The sequence below is a fragment of the Nanorana parkeri genome, unplaced genomic scaffold (genome assembly GCF_000935625.1).
Source record: "Nanorana parkeri isolate BGI_ZX_2015 unplaced genomic scaffold, ASM93562v1 scaffold838, whole genome shotgun sequence".
In the NCBI taxonomy this organism is placed as follows: domain Eukaryota; kingdom Metazoa; phylum Chordata; class Amphibia; order Anura; family Dicroglossidae; genus Nanorana; species Nanorana parkeri.
In genome coordinates this window covers 44,911-62,495 of record NW_017307106.1, presented here as the reverse complement: position 1 = coordinate 62,495, position 17,585 = coordinate 44,911, and the positions used below count along the sequence as shown (strand labels likewise).

Sequence of the window (17,585 nt, the reverse complement as noted above, 5' to 3'; positions counted from 1 at the left end):
GCCCCACGGGCTATTTTTTCCCCCCCCCCCCCCCCCCGATTCAGGAGCATTTATTACTCTTACTGATCAAGGGACATGTATTACTCCCACTGATCCAGGGACATGTATTACTCCCACTGATCCAGGGGCATGTATTACCCCCATTGACTACTGTAATCAGGCCATTTTTTTTACTCCCAATGACTACTGACTAGCCTGACTGGGTGCAGGCCCTGGGGTGTGTACGGCAGTCATTCTGAGGTGTAACAGAAAAAGAACCTAGGAGATTTCACAAGTGCCTATAACTCACAGGTCACTAAAAAAGGGAAGTGTAATATTCTACATTAGCTGGTCAAAAGTGCAAAAACTCCAAACTTCCTGATGGTTGCACACAGCAGACCAAGTTTTCAGAAACCTCGTGATGGGGTATATATTGACTAGGGAATTGTAGCCGCACAAAGCAAACAATCAGAATTTTCTCTTGCTTTGGCTAGAACATAAGTTAGATGTCTGAAGATGTCCACATTCCTGTCCCACAGTTTGTAGACATGAGGCTACTGAACCATTGTCTAACATGCGTGTCTTTACCTGAGATTGTTGTTACTGGAACTAAAGTGCCATAACTCCTCCAGTGTTCATCATCTATTCCTTCAAAGAAGCAGGCCGCTCCCTGGTTACACCAGAATGGTTCCTCTATGTCAGGCCGTAGGTGAGGGAATGTACAGTTACCAAGTTGGAAAAGCTCATACCATTCTGCAGTGTAATTTTTCCCCGTCAAGGAGCTCTTGAATCCAACCGCATCATGCATAATTTTCTACAAGAAAAGAAAGAAACAATAAAGACTTTGGGTAAAAAAACATTATAAACTCATATTGTCTGCAAAACCAAGTCTACTATAGCAATGCATATAAATGGTAAGTATTTAAATCTGAACTCTAGGACAAGCAAATATTGCTAAATACAAGAGGCATTTGTACTCGTACTTAAATCTTGCTGTGTTTCGTGTATTTCCTCCAAATCTGTGCAATGTTCCAGCGTGAAACTTTTACTCTGTGCGGGAGATTGCTGTAATAAAGACCGGCCACTGCTACTCTCTCTCCTTGTGCACAGTGACTGGTCTTGTATCCATCCCCCTTAGCTATTGCAACTCCCTCCTCATTGGCCTTCCACTACACAGACTATCCCCCCTTCACTCTATCATGAATGCAGCTGCTAGACTCATCCACCTGACCAACCGCTCAGTGTCTGCATCCCCCTCGGCCAATCCCTGCACTGGCTTCCAATAGCATAAAGGATAAAGTTCAAAATATTAACAACCACTTACAAAGCCATCCACAACTCTGCCCCGGCTACATCTCAAACCTTGTCTTAAAGTATCACCCTAACCGTCCCCTCCGCTCTTCAAATGACCTTCTGCTTTCCAGCTCCCTCATCAACTCCTCCCATGCTCGCCTCCAAGACTTCACTAGAGCCTCTCTCATCCTATGGAACTCTCTACCCCAACCAGTCCGACTATCTCCCACTCTGACTGCCTTTAGGCAAACCATTAAGACTCATCTCTTCAGGGAAGCCTACCCCACCACAACCTAACCGCTGAACTATCACTTTCTCAGACAATTCATCCCCACACTGCTACCTCCTCATGTATCACTTGCCCCTCCCTTTTAGACTGTAAGCCCTCAGGGGCAGGGCCCTCCTTACCATCTTGTCTTGAATTGTATTGTAATTGTAATGTCTTCCCTATATTGTAAAGCGCTGCGCAAACTGTTGGCGCTATATAAATCCTGTATAATAATAATAATAGTTTTACTGCAGGCAGTAAAAGGAGCTGAAGGAGGGATCCAGCAGTGAGATGACCTGCTGGATCCCTCCTTCAGCTTTGCTCTCTGTACAAGCTATGTGCAGCACAGTGATTATGATACTACTACTTTTACAAGGCAATAATCGGGTTTGCAAAAGCACTGGGTGCACACAAAGCAGATTTATTTCCTTTGTGGCTATTGTAAAATATATTTCAGTTAAAGTTTTTGTGTCCAGAGTTCAGCTTTAATATGCACAACATTCCATTTCCATACTAAAAACATATTCTCGCAAGCCATCTGATACAGTGGAAATGAAAGATTCTTGGCAGTGCCATGGTGAGAGGAATCACAGGACCAGACATATTAATATAATATGCAGAACAGAGAAATGAAACAATCATCCCAGCCAGACTGCAACTTCAGCAGCCTACAAAGATATCTCAATCCCAGGCTGGGGAATACACAGATGTCCTATCAGGATGGTGTCCATTCTAAATTCATTAGCTACAATGCATTATTTGTGAAACCATCATACCATCCCATAATTAATTGTGTAGCACTATGACATTGTGCACAAATCATTTCTGATACAACACTTGGGGGGTTAATCACAAAGCTGCCGAAGGCCGCCGAGTGAATAACCTAGCCGAAGTGAAGTGAGCCAAACAATGTAGCATATGCCTTCGGCTCGGCTGCGGGCTATAGTAAATAGCCCATACTGCAGCTACAGCAGTCCTTCAGTTCGACTCCGATGGCCGAAGAGAGCCGAAGGATCAGCTGAAGCTACGGCTGGATCCTTCGGCTCCTCTGTGGCTAACCCCCTTATTCTTTAGTGAAACCAATATATGTCGATGGATACAGACATTAACAACACTTGGCTTGAATGTTGTGATCAACTGTGATTTGTAGGCTTCATTCACACGAGGAAAAGAGGTCTGGCTGTGGATTCCTGTTTGCATCTGTCCCTAACTGTGGGTGATTGATCCTTGTGCAATTACATCTGAACATTGGCAGAAAGGACCACCTATGATACCTGCTGCAGGAATCCACAAAAAGACCTCTTTTCCCTGTGTGAATGAGACCTTAGTACTGTATAGAATCTAAAGCCATGAAGCCTAAGGCTGGCCATACACCTATACATTTTAGTTGCTGCCAAGAACCCTCCTTCGATTCTAGCTCAAATACCCCATCATGCACAGACCAATGTTGATTACGATAATCGTTTGTTAGCAATACTAACTCACTGAATTTTGCTGATCGTCAGAACAAATTTTTGTTTGTGCATGTGCAGTGTTCTTGCTGCGATTTATTGCGTACAAAAATGCCACTAATCCATCGATTTTCATTCGAATCAAAAAAAGTTTTCCAGCCTCACCCTTTGAAAAAATTTGAACGGGATTACAGTAAAAAAATGTGTTGGTGTCCCATCAACTGTTCGATTTTCATTCGAAAGACCATTCGTGGAAGATTTCCGAATGGAGGTCGAAGAGTGTATGGGCACCTTAAGGCCCCTTTCACACTGTCTGGTCACGGATGTCCTCTTTGTGACATCCGTGTGCGTCCAATTTTTTCCAGCATCTTGCAATGGAGTAAAAAAACTGACATTACTGGACCCATATTAGTGTATGGGCAGCCAGATCTAAACAGATGTGCCTTCATTTGTATCCGGTTACCCCCAATCTGGTACGATTAGGTCTGGGGAAACAGATCTCTGATCCATTTGTTTTTCTGGACCTGGCCAGAACCATGTGTAATCAAATGTGCTAAGAGATGCCCGTCCATTTAGATCCGGCTTTCCATAGACTAACATTGGGCTTTCGATCGGGGCCGCCTGAAAAACGGACAGGTGGACCGGATCAGAAAGCCTGTGTGAAAGGGGCCTAAAGGAGTTTGCCTCTACAGTCAGCAGATGGAAAACAGAAACTTTAAGTGTATTGAATGTGTAATACAATTGTATTGCACTGAATTTTCTGATAAGCACAAATGTCTGACTTTTGTGATCTGTGATCCTTTATATAAAACATTTGTAAATAAACAAAGTACACGTACAAAATGACCGAGCAGATCTCCATACTTGAATTCCCAAACTGGTGCTTGTAGTCGGAAAACCTCAATAGTGTCTTCATCCTTCATCAAGGGAATAGAGCCATCTGCATATCCAGTAGGGCAAAATGTATATTGGGCTCGACAGTAGGGATCCGACTTAGGACGGTAGTCAAATCGTCTGCATATATAAAGTGGACATGAAATGATTACTTTGAAAAGAGCATTATGAACTGCAGCAATTTGAGTATGAAAGAAAAAAACAACAAACATCACCTTTGATGTTAAATGTACACATCACCTACTGTATGCATGTAATACAATGATTGATATATTAAAGGGGAACTCCACTAAGCATGGTTTATTAAGGGGGAAGTGAGTGTACATTTTACATAACACACCTTCTGCCTGTTTAAAGGCTTAATTTACCTTTAGTACCATGTTTCATGTTACACACATATTCAGGGTGTAAAAGGAAAGAAACATAGTCATATTGGCAGTCCCTCACCTCCATCTTGCCCCCCCCCCCCTCCTTACCTGAATCACAGGGTTCTTCACCCCACAGGCTCCTGTCAGTTTTTATTTGGCATGGCTATGCCCACATAGCCGCGTCATCTGCACACAAATACTTTGAAACTGTGGTTCACAACCCCGTGTTCAGTGTGTTGCTGCATTCCTTTCATTGTGCAAGCCGGGAGGCTCCTCAGTCTCACCCTAGCGCAGCAATGTCAGCTCTCGTGCCGAGCAGCCATTCAAAATTTGCTGCTCAGTGCAGAGTGTCAGCTTGAGGTGGGGTGGGCTGGGGGTATGTTTGTGAGGAAGCTCAATCCATAGGTGCATTGCTTACAGCTCTCTTGCATGCCCTGTAGAAGTCCCGGGACCGGAGTGATGTCACATTCTGGCTCCCAACACCTCTACAAGACGCACATGGGAGCTGTACAAGCAATCCTCATATGGGCGGAGCTCGTTCACAGCACAGCAGCCCACACTGGACCCCAGGCTGAGGATCCACTCCAGTTCTCATAGTAGAGAGACTGGGTGGATCTTAAAGAAAAAAAAATTGGGGGGACTGTGTATGTGCGTGTGAGATTGTGTCTGTGGTTCTGTGTGTCTGTCAGTGTTTTTGAGGGCCTGTTCACACTAGTACAGTACAATGCGTTAAGCACACAGTCCTGTGCGATTACCGCACTATACCACACAATCGTACCTACCACGCATTCTTGTGCGGGAAGTGCACTGCGTTGCCATTCATTGGAATGGCACCCCAAAGACAGAAGGTAAGAGGGTGGGAAGGAGGGAGGAAGGAAGGTAGGGGGTGAGAGGGAGGAAGGAAGGACGTATAGGGGAGGGGGCGAGGGAGTATGGAGAAAGAAGAAAGAAAGGGAGTGGGGGCAGAAGGATAGGTTACATGAAGGGCAGGAGGAGGAAGAAGGGAAGGTAGAAAGGAACAGAAAGGGAGGGAGGGAGGAAGGAAGAGGGTTACATTGTTACATAGTTTTTGAGGTTGAATAAAGACATATGTCCATCAAGTTTAACCTATTGTGTGTATGTGTATGGTCCTACTGGTGTGTGCGTATGTGTATTCTCATTCTTAAAAGTACCTGTACCCCTGTATATTACGGTCCCTGAGGAAATTGTCCAATCGCCTCTTGAATGATTCCACACTATCAGCCGAAATCACAGCACGTGGCAGCGAATTCCAGACCCTGACTGATCTAACTGAGAAGAAACCCCTTCGCCCCTTGTGCTGAAATGTTTTCTCCACCAATTTTAGGTGGTAGCCTCTCATGTCATGGAGTTAATTGTAGAGAATGGAAGGAAGTCAGAGAATGGAAGGAAGTCAGAAAAAGGGAGAGAATGGAAGGAAGTCAGAAAAAGGGAGGAAGGAAGGAAGAGGGTAAGAGGAAGGAAGCAAGGAAAGGGGAGGAAGTAAAATGGTGGTAGGGAGAAGAAAAAAAAAAGGAAGAGGGAGCGAGGAAGGAAGAGGGTGAGAGAGAGGAAGGAAAAGGGTGGGAAGGAGGAGGGTGAGAGGGAGGAAGGAAAAGGTTGGAAGGAAGAAAGGCAGAGGGTGAGAGGAAGAAAGAGGGTAAGGGGAAGGAAGTAAGAGCGCGGTAGGATGGAAAAGGGTGGAAGGAAGAGGGTGAGAGGGAGGAAGAGAAAAGAATGGAGTGTAGTTTCAGCACAGCTGGAGAGCCAAGGTTGCCTACCCCTGCTCTAGGAGTATGGTCACATAAGGTAGAGTGGACAGATAAGTCCAAATCGTAGGAGACGTTGTGTGATGGGTCCCAGATGAGAGGAAATTTGGGTAGACTGGAAGATTTAATATGCAAAAGATCATCTAGGAGAGGTCTCCCCAGGAAGCCCTCTTATTAAAGCAGTTATTTATTTACATTCAAGAGGGGAGAAGGGGGTTGGGGTGGGGTGGGGTGAGGAAGGTTGGGCAATGGGATGGGGAGGGGGGTACTTTGACATACAACAAGTGCAGTTTTTCCTGTACTTCCCAGGGTTCAGCTCCACTTGATATGGATTATTATCATTGTAGAAAAATACTTTTTATGCCAGAAAAATATCTTGCACATGTCCCTTTGACTATAGAGAGCCTTAATAACTGCAAGAAGCATCCCTGGCATGTTTTAGTGTGCTTCACTCACCTAAATCAAGTATAGAATGATTCAATGCACGGCAGTAAGCTGGTAATAGAAGTCCAGTATAGGAAGGACTTACCTGTATGGCACTGGCCACAACCGCAACCCAGCCACAGCGCACACTGACACCCCAATCAGGACCAAGGCAAGTGTCCCCCGTGTCATAGTTCTCGCTCCCTGTCACATACACCCCGAGGACCCCTGATTAATGAAGTTCACCAGTGACAGAAGTCTGCGGCCGTCGTCACATCAACAGGAAGTTAGTCAAATGACCAGGGAGGCTTTCTTGTACTTCCCTTTTCAAAGCTGTTTCTAGGATTCGTTTTAGTAATCATTTTCTATAGTCGTGTGCGGGTAAAGTATTCGTTTTATTATTACATTGTATCATTTTCGCGAGGTCCTCTCTCGCCAGAATCAAAGATGGCTGCCAAGGAATTATTGCGGGCAGTGATGCCATTGGTGATAGGGCGGGAAGTGGGTGGAGAAGGGAGGAGCGAGTGTAGGGGGCGGTACCAGGGCAGAGGTCATTAGTATACAGTGGAAGAGGCTGGAGTGTGGATGCTTCGCAATATATGGCCTTTATTTGCACAGTGTCCTATGTGTTGGGAATGAGGTGATATAAAATACTGGCAGCAGGGTGCTCCGAGGGTTTCATGCTTTTGCTGCTGGACCAATTTTAGCTATTATTATATGTATGATAAAATGCACATTATAGACTAATAGGACAAATATAAGCCTATGGAAAATCAATGCAAATTCTAAAATAAAATGTGCAGCATGCAGTGAGGGGTTAACAGTTTTGCAGCTGGTCCAGTTTTTATCACCTTTTAAAGGCTTATTGATGCTCATGTTTCTGATATGACAAAGAATACTTTGTACTTGTAGTACAAAGTATGGAGGTGAAGGGCACATCCCCTAGTAAAATGATTGTTTAAAGCACCATTAAAGGAGAACTATGAGGTGAGTGATTTCCACTCAGCCTCATAATCTGAGCCAACCTGTGACAATGAGACTGTCACAGGTCGGCTCAGTAGATCGGGAAGTGAGCGAACACATACTGTCGCTCGCTCACTTCTCGATCTATCCCTGCAGAGAGCCGTGACTGTCACTCACAGCTCCCTGCAGGGATTCCCCCCCTCCCATGTCCGATCCTCCAGCGCTGACTGGCAAAACGGACGGGGAGGGGGCGGGCACAGCTCTGCCTATCCAGTCAATCCCGCAGCTGGGTGGATCCAGACAGTATTGTCGGGATCTAACCCGGCTGTGGCTTTCTCAGTATACCGCGAGCTATATTGAGCTTTGGGTCACGGGAGAATGCTAGTTTGTGTTCTCCGTGACCCTTAGGAGAACTATGGGGAAAAGCCCTGACCCCGTAGTTCTCCTTTAAGGTCTTGAACTTTTTTCAATAATGAATCAAAATAAAACAAATGTATATTGTCCAGCAAAGCATGTCTTTAAATGATTGCCCAAACACTTACAGTCATCCAACTCTCTCAGCTCAGCTTCCCTGAACTTCCTGTCCAGTGCAAAATCACAAGAGACAAAGCAGTCTCTAGCAGTTTGTTTTCTGCCAGTTTGGAGAAGGAAGGAGGAGCAGTGAGAAGGGGTGTGTCTTGCCTTGTTGCATCTGTATATTTGTGGAAACACATCTAGCACACAAGGGTGGGTCCATAGGCCCGTGCAAGGAAAATAAGCCACCCTAAAACAGGATATCAGGTCCAGTGCTCAGGGGACCAGATGATTCTGCAGGAAACTGAAACTTTGAAACATCAAAAAGCAGCATCCATTGTAAGTGATTTCATCCGCATTTGAAATAGCTTAAAAACCTTCCGAATTTAAAAAAGATCTCTGGGCAGTAGAAAACATAATCCTTGCAGTGGTGCTACCCCAAACTGCAAGGGTTAAGTGCTTGTTTTGTCTAGCCTTGCTTCCTGGGCCCTGCTGCCCTTCCTGTGAGCTTGGGAATGGCACCACGGGTGTCGGCTTGAAGCGGGGAAGAAGACCAGCAAACATTTGTTTGCAAATCTCATCCCCACTGAATGGGGCTAGAAGCGATCACTTCTGGTCCCTCAGCTGTCATTCCCTGTATGAAGCTATTGGTGCACAATCTGCACTCCAATAGCTTCTTTGGAGTGGAAAGGTGTCACCAGGGGTCTAATTGACCCCTAATGTCACCTTAAAGGAGAACTATGAGGCGAGTGCTTTTCACTCACCTCATAGTTCTAGCCGACCTGTGACAATGAAACTGTCACAGGTCGGCTCGGTAGATCGGGAGGTGAGCGAGCACATACCGGCGTTCGCTCACCTCTCGATCCTGTCACGGCTCTCTGCCGTGACAGGGGAGGGGCTGGCGGAACGGACGGGGAGGGTGCGGGTACAGCTGGCTTCGCGTCCTCTAGATAGGCAGAGCCAGCTGTCAGTCATACATCTGGGCGGATCCCGGCACAATTGTGCCGGGATCCGCTTCAGCTGCGGCGTCTCAGTATACCGCGAGCAGCAGCTCGCGGTATACTGCGGCGCCTCAGTATACCGCAAGCTACAGCTCGCGCTATACTGAGCCTAGGGTGACGGGAGGATGCTAGTTTGTGTCCTCCCGTTACCCTAAGGAGAACTATGGGGAAAAGCCTTAACCCCATAGTTCTCCTTTAAAGAGAATCTGTCACCTCCAATGTGCTATGACATAGGGGGCTTGCAAGCTCCCATATGTAATAGCAATTAAGTTAAGGAAAAAAAAAGTTTTAAAGGAATAAAATTATATTAGAAAATATAAAAATAAAAAAAGTAAAGTCCCGCGCCCCTATGAGCACATGCATATTAATGTAAACACGCATCAGGTGTGCCTATGTATGAAAACAACGATCGTGCTACACATGTTAAGTATGGCCGCATGCACCAGAGTGAGAGCAATAATTCTTGGGCCAATATTCACCAATATCTCTAAACTGATGACCTGTAGGGGCTTTCAAAGTGTTGCCTATGGACAATTTGGGGTACTGTATTTTGTCACCGTTTCACAAACACACACCATTTATTTCCTGGGCATGTTGGGTATCTATTTACTTGTCATAACTTTATCTTTTATATTTCTTTAAAAATTGGGTATTATATTGTGTTTATAGGCACTAAAATTAACTTGTGTATTTTTAACTAATATTTTGGGTTTGCACTAATATCGTACAATGTAAAAATTTGCAACCGCCACCATTTTATTCTACAGGGTTTTTGCTTTCAGAATATATACAGTGGCTTGCAAAATTATTGATCCCCTTTTTTTTCTGTTTTCCTGTTTTGTTGCATTACCACCTGGAATTAAAATGTGTTTTTATTTGGATTACATGTAATAGACATAATAGACACATACACAAAATAGTGGTAAAGTAAAGTGAAATCAAGAAAATAACTTTCAAAATCATTGTAAAAAATGGAAAAGTGGTGCGTGCATATGTATTCACCCCCTTTGGTATGAAGCCCCTACATAAGATCTGGTGCAACCAATAACCTTTAGAAGTCACATAATTAGTTAAATAAAGACCACCTGTGTGCAATCTAAGTGTCACAAGATCTCATTATATATATATACACATGTTTTGAAAGGCCCCAGAGTCTGCAACACCACTAGGCAAGGGGCACCACCAAGCAAGCAGCACCATAAAGACAAAAAGGAGCTCTCCAAAAAGGTCAGGGACAAAGTTGTGGAGAAGTACAGATTAGGGTTGGGTTATAAGAAAAGATCAAAAACTTTGAACATCCCACGGAGCACCGTTAAATCCATTATTAAAAAATGGAAAGAATATGGCACCAAAACAAACATGCCAAGAGAGGGCTGCTCACCAAAACTCACGGACCAGGCAAGGAGGGCATTATATTTGGAGACGAAACAAAGAGACCAAAGATAACCCTGAAGGAGCTGCAAAGCTCCACAGCAGAGATTGGAGTATCGGTCCATAGGACCACTTTAAGCAGAACACTAGTGGAGCTGTCCTTCTTCATGGAAGAGTGTCCAGAAAAAAAACATTGCTTACAGAAAAAAATAAGCAAACACATTTGATGTTCACCAAAAGGCATATGGTAGACTTCCCAAACATATGAAAGAAGTTACTCTGGTCAGATGAAACTAAAATCTATTTTTTTTGGCCTTCAAGGAAAACCTGTCTGTCGCAAACCCAAGACCTCTCATTACCCCGAAAACACCATCCCGACACCCACAGTGAAGCATGGTGGTGGCAACATCATGCTGTGGGGATGTTTTTCATCGGCAGGGACTGGCAAACTGGTCAGAATTGAAGAAATGAAGGATGGCGGTAAATACAAGGAAATTATTAAGGGAAAACTTTTCAGTCTGCCAGAGATTTGAGACTGGGACGAAGGTTCACCTTCCAGCAGGACAATGCCCTAAGCATACTGCTAAAGCAACAGACGAATGGTTAAAGGGGAATCATTTAAATGTCTTGGAATGGCCTAGGCCAGTGATGGCGAACCTTGGCACTCCAGCTGTTTTGGAACTACAAGTCCCATGAGGCATTGCAAGGCTCTGACAGCCACAGACATAACTCCCAGGGGCAGATGCATGTTGGGATATGTAGTTTTGGCACAGCTGGAGTGCCAAGGTTCGCCACCACTGGCCTAGGCAAAGCCCAGACCTCAATCCAATTCAGAATGTGGCATGACTTAAAGATTGCTCTACACCTGCGAAACTTGAAAGAGCTGGAACAGTTTTGCCTTGAAAAATGGGCAAATATCCCAGTGGCTAGATGTGCTAAGCTCATAGAGACGTACCCCAATAGACTTGCAGCTGTAATTGCTGTAAAAGGTGGCTCTACAAAGTAGTCACTGTGGGGGTGAACAGTTATGCATACTTAAAGTGACATTAAACCCTCAGATTTTTTAACATAAAACAATACTGTAATGTGTGTCTTACTGTAATCCATGGTGGTTTCCCTTCTCTTTGCTGCTCTTCCTTTTAAATCTGTATCTGTTCTCATGCTGGGCAGACCTTCTGTTTTGCAGCAGACTGCCTTGTCTCAGGAATGGATATATGGTGTCTGTGTATTGGTTTGTAACCTGAGCCAGCACTACAGGAAGAGGCCCTGAGCTGCAAAGGGAAGTTCTCCTCCAGCATGAGAAGACATGAGGATTTAAAAGGAAGAGCAGAAAAGAGAAGGGAAACTACCATGGATTACAGTAAGGCACACATTACAGTATTGGTTTATGTTAAAAAATCTGAGGGTTTAATGTCACTTTAAGTTTTCTGTTTAATGTCTTATTTCTTATTTGTATCACAATAAAAAATATTTAGCATCTTTAAAGTGGTAGGCATGTTGTGTAAATCAAATGATACAAACCCCCCAAAAATCAATGTTAATTCCAGGTCGTAATACAACAAAATAGGAAATATGCCAAGAGAGGGTTAATACATTTGTGTGTGTGTGTGTGTGTGTATATATATATAAAATGTTTTGGGGGTTTTAACTAATCTTGGCAGCGAACGGGTTAAAAAATGAGTACTATACTTAGAATTCCTAAATATGCCGCTGTGACCTTGGTAGTTCCACCAGCGATGGTAACATGATTTACAGTAGTTGCAGGATACATTTTGGTAACAATATGCTTAGTTATGCTAACAACAACAGCCATTTACAACAATTATTTATTGAAAAAAAAGTACCAAAATCATGCTTAGTAGGGGGTCCTTCATGGTTTCTTGCATCGGGGCCCTGAGGTTTCTAGTAGGGATGCACCGGTACCATTTTTTCCACACCGAGTAGGAGTACTGATACTTTTCCTCAAGAACTTGCCATTAACAATTACCCATATTTTTTTTAGTGTCATGTGATAGTTTTTCTAAAACAATACAGACTAATGATTTTAGGATAGTGATGGAGCACCATGGTCTGGTCACAGCTGCAACCTCTGCAACCCTGGTAGTTTTTCCACTGACTCCAAGCTTTAGAGGGACAACAAATCCGAGGGAAACATTATACAGCAATGCAGAATACAACCAGCTATAGAGGTCTACAAATCTCAGCAATACATTATACAGCAATGCAGAATACCACCAGCTATAGATGACTACAAATCTCAGCAATACATTATAAAGCAATGCAGAATAGCACCAGCTACAGAGGACTACAAATACCAGCAACACATTATACAGCAATGCAGAACAATATGAAGATACAAACTTTATGTTGCTCCGGGGTGGCGGCCTGATGTCTCCAGGGTCTCAGGTGGGCTGTGGAGGGTCTCAAGAGTGCTGTGCAGGGTCTCATCAGTGGGCAGGTGCAGGTGAAGTGGTTCCCCAGGAAGGAGGAGATGTGCGGCTGACACTGTAAACAGGCACCGTGGTTCGCAGGGAGGCTGCATAGGTCCCCAGAAAGTAGGAGACCTCAGGCAGCCATTTCCTTTTAGAAAGTTAAAGTGTCGGTATCAGCCCTTATTATCTATTTTCTAGTTACGCCTCTGGTTTGGGGTCGTGTGTTCGCATGTGCGTGTTTATGCAGGTTCAGTGTATATACACATACAACCATTGATTGCTATGGGCGGCTGTATGCAGCACCTGTGGCTCCCTGGTAGGGGATTATATGCCTGAATTTTCATTGCACGGCCTCAGGCGGCCATGTGCATGACCCATAAAATGTAAAAGATGTGTATATATATGATTTCTAACCAGCCAGGAGATCCAGAGTCCATTTTACAAGCCAGTTATTTATAGAGGTTGGCAGCTAAAGCAAAGACTACACATACTGGTTGAGTCATTCCCCTTCTCTTCCTGCTCTGTATGTCTCCATACAGATTTTCAATCAGAGAAACACATTTAATAGTGTGGCCACAGGCACTGCAGCCATTATTGTGTAGCACCTTACCATTTTGGTGCTGTAGGTGCTTCATGTATTGTTTGTGTGTCATATTGCTTTATTAATCTGTAGAGGTAGGCATTTTGTTTTCATTTTCTATACATATTCCCACTCTATTTAGTTTATCCTTATTTTAATACCAAATTAAAGGCAACATATAGGGGTCTGTGGCCAAAAAAAGAAGAAGAAGGATTTAGAAATGTGCATTGAGCAGCACAATTAAAATAAATGAGAAAAAGCATTAAAGTGACTCTAAACTCAGGAGTTAAATCTTAAAAATGCATTCAAGTACCCTGACTGTTAACAAAACTGGACCTTATTTTTGCATCACTTCGCTATAGATCTTCAGATCATCTCTGAATTGGTGCTGACACTGTCCTTCCTTCTAGAGGGTGGCTACTTTTGTTCCCCATGGTCCCTGTGTGTGTTGTAAAGTAATCACCGCTTCAAGCTTGCTCCTGTGATGGACTACAATCTCGATACAAATGAGTAAACTAAACGCGAGATTGTAGTCCATACCTTTTAGAAGTTGGAAAATCTACTTTCTTTATTTCCTGTAAAAGCAGGATAGAGTCAGCAGCTAAATCAAGGAAAAAAAAATGTATAGGGCACCCACATTTAGGAAAAGATTGGCCAACATGCCTGAGAACCATTTGGGTAGAGCATTACTTTCCTTTAATGCAGGTAGTGAAACATAGACATAAGCTTTATTTTGTGAAAGATATTCAGAAAAGGGAAACTGTGTTCTCTGCATAAAGCTTTGTATTTAAGTTAGTCGGAAAACGGAAACTGTTCTCTTCATGAAGCTTTGTGTTTCCAAGAAACATTTTTACAACTTCCTGAAATAAAGTATAGTTCTCAGTACCGATCTGCTTAGTTCTGCAATGTGATGAAAAATGCTTTGTAATATTTCATGCAAAGATTAGTCAAGGAAAAAATGAATACATAATGCAAAACTTAAACATATTTTCTTTAGCATTCAATAACGGATACAGGACTCAGTTATTCTAATTAGTGATGGGCCAAAAACCCCCGTGTTCGGTTCGAATTCGAACTTTAGAACATGGAAAAAGTTTGCATTCGAACTCGAACTCAATGCAACAACAATGCATCAAAGATATTGGAACTGATATTAATAGTGATATTTCAGTTTTTGCCGATGACACCACAATTTGTAGGGTAATAAAATCAACAGAAGACATATAAATATTAACCGCTTGAAGACCAAGTGTTTACACCCCCTTCCTGGCCAGGCCATTTTTCAGTATTCAGCGCTGCGGTACTTTGACTGACATTTATTCTGTCATACAATGCTGTACTGAAATGAATCTTATACCATTTTTTGGGGACAGATAGAGCTTTCTTTTGGTGGTAGTTAATCACCACTGCGGGTTTTATTTTTTACTAATTTCAGGAGAAATTACTGAAAATTTTGGGGAAAAAAAGTTTTTTTTTTTTTTTACATTATGTTATAAAACAACTAATATTACCCACTTTTGTGGTAAAATATATCACGTCGGGTAAATAGACACCAAACATGTCAAGCTTAAAAATTGCGCGCACTTGCGAAGTCGCAAAAAACTAGCAAAGTTGGCCATAGGCGACGCTTTAAAAGCTTTTACCGCTCATCAGTTTAGTGTTATCAGTGATTGATAGCTCTAAAATTATTGCTCTCACTGCGACGTTCGCGGCGATATGTAACATGTGCGGCGTAATGTGCGCAATTGTCGTTTTTGCAGGTATGCGCACCTGACGCATGTTTACATGCGTGTATGTAGGGGTGGGGACTTTTTGGGGAAACTTTAAATTTTTTTCCTATTTTTTTTTTCTACTTAACTTTATTGCTATCACAGAGGGGGCTAAGAAACCCCTATATGTGATAGCAAAATAAGTGACAGGTCCTCTTTATGAAGACATCAGGGGTCTCCAAGACCCCTAATGTCACCTAGGACCCCCCTGAAGAAGCTGATGAAGCAGAGATCTGCTTCAACTTCAATTTGACATGTAAGTACAGATTGCTTATCAGAAGCATTTCTTATAGGACAGTTTTGGATAAGATTTTCTAAATCCAACAGAAGTGTTTTCAAAATGTGGTTAAAATTATCCTAACTTCCCCAGTAATTGTAAAGGAAATCACTAATGGTTTTGAGTCAATTGTATCTTGTGTTATTTAAGCTAATGTTTTAAGTTCATACATTTATTTGATTTTTTATCAGTCTTTTTTTCTTAGCCCCCAACCCTATTCAATAAGAAAGAACATCTTTGCAAAAACCACTGTATGGTCTTGTTACTAGTTTTAATTTTTTGCTATTTAATTAATTAGTGATGGCTATAACCAAACGAAGACTCTTTGACATCACATACTGTATGGGTATGCGGAGGGTAAGGGAGGACTGTGGTCATCCGTTAACAAAAGGCAATATTAGGAAAGTATTTTTAGCATTTCGCAAAACATATGTTTGTGACACTGTGTTGCAATGCTGTGATTTACGTTGTTCTCTGTTGTTGAGGTTAATCACAGCAACCGGTCGCAATGAGGTAATTCCAAAAGGCATTGGCTACCTTGCTTTCTGGTAACCAATAAAAATGTATCACACTTTTCATGTGCGGATGTTACTGTATTAGTAAGTCCCAAGACTAAAAATACTTAGGAGAATACTTATATTTTAGAATGTAGCAGATTCTTTTAAACAGTTTATGGTTTAATAATATCAACTGTACATTTCCCCCACATACTGTATATAAAGATACTTTTGAAGGTGGTATTTTTCTTATTGAGTACAAAAAAAAATATTTTTTTTAATTAAATGTCATCCTATATATATTAATACAATTAATGTGATTTTTTTTTTTTACCTGTTACACCACGCTCATCATATGCAATGCTGCAACGTGACTGCACATATCCCCCCTAACTCCTTAACCCGCTCTGCAGCCCATTTAGAGGACATGGATACTCTCACATTGGAAAAAACTTTTAAAAGGTACTATTCAGATGTAAAATCTCTAGGCTTCACGTTTTCTTCTAGTACTATGCCCAAGGACATCTGGCAGCAACCAAAATATGTCTCATCAGTTTCCAACCTTTTTTTTTGAAGGTCACTGGTGGAAATCCAAGCATATAGCCATCAGACCATCCGCAGACCATCATGCTTCCTCCTCCATGTTTGACAGTTGGTGTCAAACCATCTGTCAACTATACTTTTGCCTACTTAATGGTGTACAAAAACCCTGCGTGATGAACCATGAGACCTTCTTCTAGTCTTTAGTAGTCCAATAGTGGGGTTTCATGGCCCGGACAAACCTCTTTTGCTTATTTTGCCATCTTAGCAATGGCTTTCTTACTGCCACTAGACCTGCCAAACCTGAAGCTTGAAGTTTTCTCTTCACAGTTGAAACTGAAACTTGCTTACTTCAATCAGTGTTAAGTCGTGCTTGAGGCTGTTGTCCTGTGAGCCACCTGTCACGCATGCTGTTGACTCTCAGAAATTTGTCTTCTGATTCTGTTGCGGCTTTGGGTCTGCCAGGCCTCTTCCTGTCAGAGTTTCCTCCAAATTCCAAATGCCTTTTGATGTTGTAGGAAACTGTACTCACGGACTCATGGACACCTCGGCTTTCTTTGCAATTTCTCTAAAGGAAAGATCTACACTTTTAAGGGTTATAATGGTCCGTCTGTCTTCCTTTATTATATGCCTTTTTCTTGCCATTTTGAGAGCAATATATTACTACCTGCAGTGCAATACTGTCCAAATATGGCTTAAGTGGATGTAGTAACACAGTCTGTCCCAACACTGCTTTTATACAGACAGAGGGCTCGTGAGTAATCCACAAAAGTTGGGACACCTGTAGGAATTGTTAGCATAAACATTCAAGGATTAATTTACTTACATAGCTGCCGAACAACTGTGAGTTGTTAACCCATTACTTCTTCCCTAAAAAAAGCCTTTTTGTATAACTATAAAATGTACATTATTTTTAAGTTTTTGTTAACCTAAACATATTGTTTTTTCACCTCTAGCAGTTTACTATATACAGTATATGAAAGCCCAGTCATTAGTTTAGAGTTAGCCATGAATATTGGCCCAAGAATTATTGCTCTCACTCTGGTGCACGTGGCAATATCTGACATGTATAGTGCAATCGTCATTTTCGTACGTAGGTGCACCCAACGTGTGTTTAAGTTCGTATGCGCTAATTCGTGCTCGGGGGGGACCCTATACTTTTTATTGGGGAATTTTTAAATTTATTTTTATTTACGTTTA

The 17,585-nt window shown here is 42.5% G+C and overlaps 1 protein-coding gene across 2 annotated transcripts in view; it reads right to left on the bottom strand.

Annotated features, from left to right (window-relative positions):
- CLN5 (ceroid-lipofuscinosis, neuronal 5) overlaps window positions 1–6,669 on the bottom strand; it is a 31,730-nt gene extending 25,061 nt beyond the window's left edge. For both annotated transcript variants that reach the window (XM_018565378.1, XM_018565377.1), the window contains exons 1-3: window positions 6,549–6,669; window positions 3,831–4,005; window positions 568–793 (exon numbers count right to left, since the gene is read on the bottom strand). In XM_018565378.1, coding sequence (XP_018420880.1) covers window positions 568–793; window positions 3,831–4,005; window positions 6,549–6,634 — 487 coding nt within the window. In that variant the 5' untranslated portion in view covers window positions 6,635–6,669. The remainder of the gene's footprint in view (window positions 1–567; window positions 794–3,830; window positions 4,006–6,548) is intronic.
- Window positions 6,670–17,585: the final 10,916 nt, after the last annotated feature.